A 1,674-nucleotide genomic window follows, 5' to 3' on the forward strand; every position below is an offset into this window, starting at 1 on the left:
TTTTTTAATATCACAGCACTGTTATAGTAAGTTTGTTTGTTGTTTTCAGGTTGATCCCCTGTTTACAGTGCCTGCACCTCCACCTCCAATTTCCAGCAGTATCACACCTCAGATTCTGCCTTCCTACTTTTCTCCATCTTCATCCAATATTGCAGCACCAGTTGAGCAGCTTTTGGTACGGACTCGTTCAGTGGGTGTAAATACTTACGAAGTTGGAGTAGTAACAGAACCCGAATGCCTTGGACCCTGTGAGCCTGGGACCAGCGTGAACTTGGAAGGAATTGTGTGGCATGAAACTGAAGAAGGTAAATTGTTTTTTCCATTAGGCTTGTCTATTTGATATCTTAACGAGGAGACTCTGCCTGTCTTACTAGTCTGTGGGAACAAAATGTACAGTGGCAATCATAGCTGTTAGCTAAACCAATGGGTTTTTTCTTATAAAAACAAATGGTAGATTTTTTATTACTTAAGCAATCATATTTTTCAAATGACTCACCATGTTACCCCAGTTAACAACAGAATTGTTTCCCACTGCTTTGTTGAGAAAAGTGTATGAAGAAAAAGCTAACAGAGTAGCATAAGTATGCTGTTTAAATGTGTATGAGGAGAGGAATGTTCGTGAGAGGCATGGATTTATGAAAGGCTTGGATTAGCACTTAAAAAGCTGGGAATGTTGGAACTCAAAAAACAGCACCGTTATATAATGATAGAAGCCCCAGAGACCCCTGAGAAATTCTGATTGTTGCTTGTGATAACTTTGCAACTTGATTGTTTGAAAGATGTTACATGAGGGGAATGTTCTAAGAGAGGTGTTCCTTATGGTGAAGGAGTGCTCTCTAAACCAGACCAATTTCTGGAATACCCTCTGACAGCATTCAGCCAAGCAGGAGAGCTGGAGGGCTCTGGCAAATAATAAATGTGATTGTCTGTGGTTTAGAACAAAGTCGAAAGAGGATTATACTGTGATACGCAGATTTTTCCATCTTGGTTTCAAAAGCTCATTATTAGAAAAGCAGTTTTCTCTAGCTAATGCTAGAAATACTGCATGTATACCTAACCTACTGCAATTTTTGTTGTAATAGTAGTGGATTTCTCTAGTTGTAGCTGTTTGGTAGTCTTCCTATGACTATTCTTTGTTTTTGAGGATTATTTAATTAGTGGTCCATCCTCAACTGTGAGAACAAGATTATTTACAAAAGGATAAAATGAAAGAGTACAGCAGTGCATTGCTTCATGATAAATCCTGACATCCTGCAGACATATGCATAATGGCATTTGGTCCTTTGCAGTGATATATAAGACCTCACCTAAGTGCTCTACACTGTCCTCTCAAAAATCAATAGAGAGAGTCAGATTTACTCGCTTTTATATGCTTTCATCCATCCATCTTTCTCTCTGCCTATGTCTACAGCAAATTCATAAGGTGCATTGATCCTTTTAGATTGTTTTTAAAGCACAGTATAAATTCACTTTTAAAATATGCCCGCAGAGATGACTGCCTGTAGCCACTCCAATTTTCCTTGACTTTCCTGTATCAACTGGACTTGAAATGTGTGGGTGTTAACTGTGGCAACATGAAAGAGCAGTAGCTGTTAATAGTGTTATTCTGGCTGAATAAACTAAACTTCTGACCCCCACTGAATTTAAGAAGCCTGTCTCGTTAGAGGTTTGGCA

The 1,674-nt window shown here is 38.8% G+C and overlaps 1 protein-coding gene across 1 annotated transcript in view; it reads left to right on the forward strand.

Moving 5' to 3' along the window:
- ZNF608 (zinc finger protein 608) overlaps positions 1 to 1,674 on the forward strand; it is an 86,826-nt gene that overhangs the window by 43,637 nt on the left and 41,515 nt on the right. The window contains 1 exon segment of the mRNA XM_031557456.1: positions 50 to 305. Coding sequence (XP_031413316.1) covers positions 50 to 305 — 256 coding nt within the window.

The sequence above is a fragment of the Meleagris gallopavo genome, chromosome Z (assembly GCF_000146605.3).
Source record: "Meleagris gallopavo isolate NT-WF06-2002-E0010 breed Aviagen turkey brand Nicholas breeding stock chromosome Z, Turkey_5.1, whole genome shotgun sequence".
Taxonomy (NCBI): Eukaryota; Metazoa; Chordata; class Aves; order Galliformes; family Phasianidae; genus Meleagris; species Meleagris gallopavo.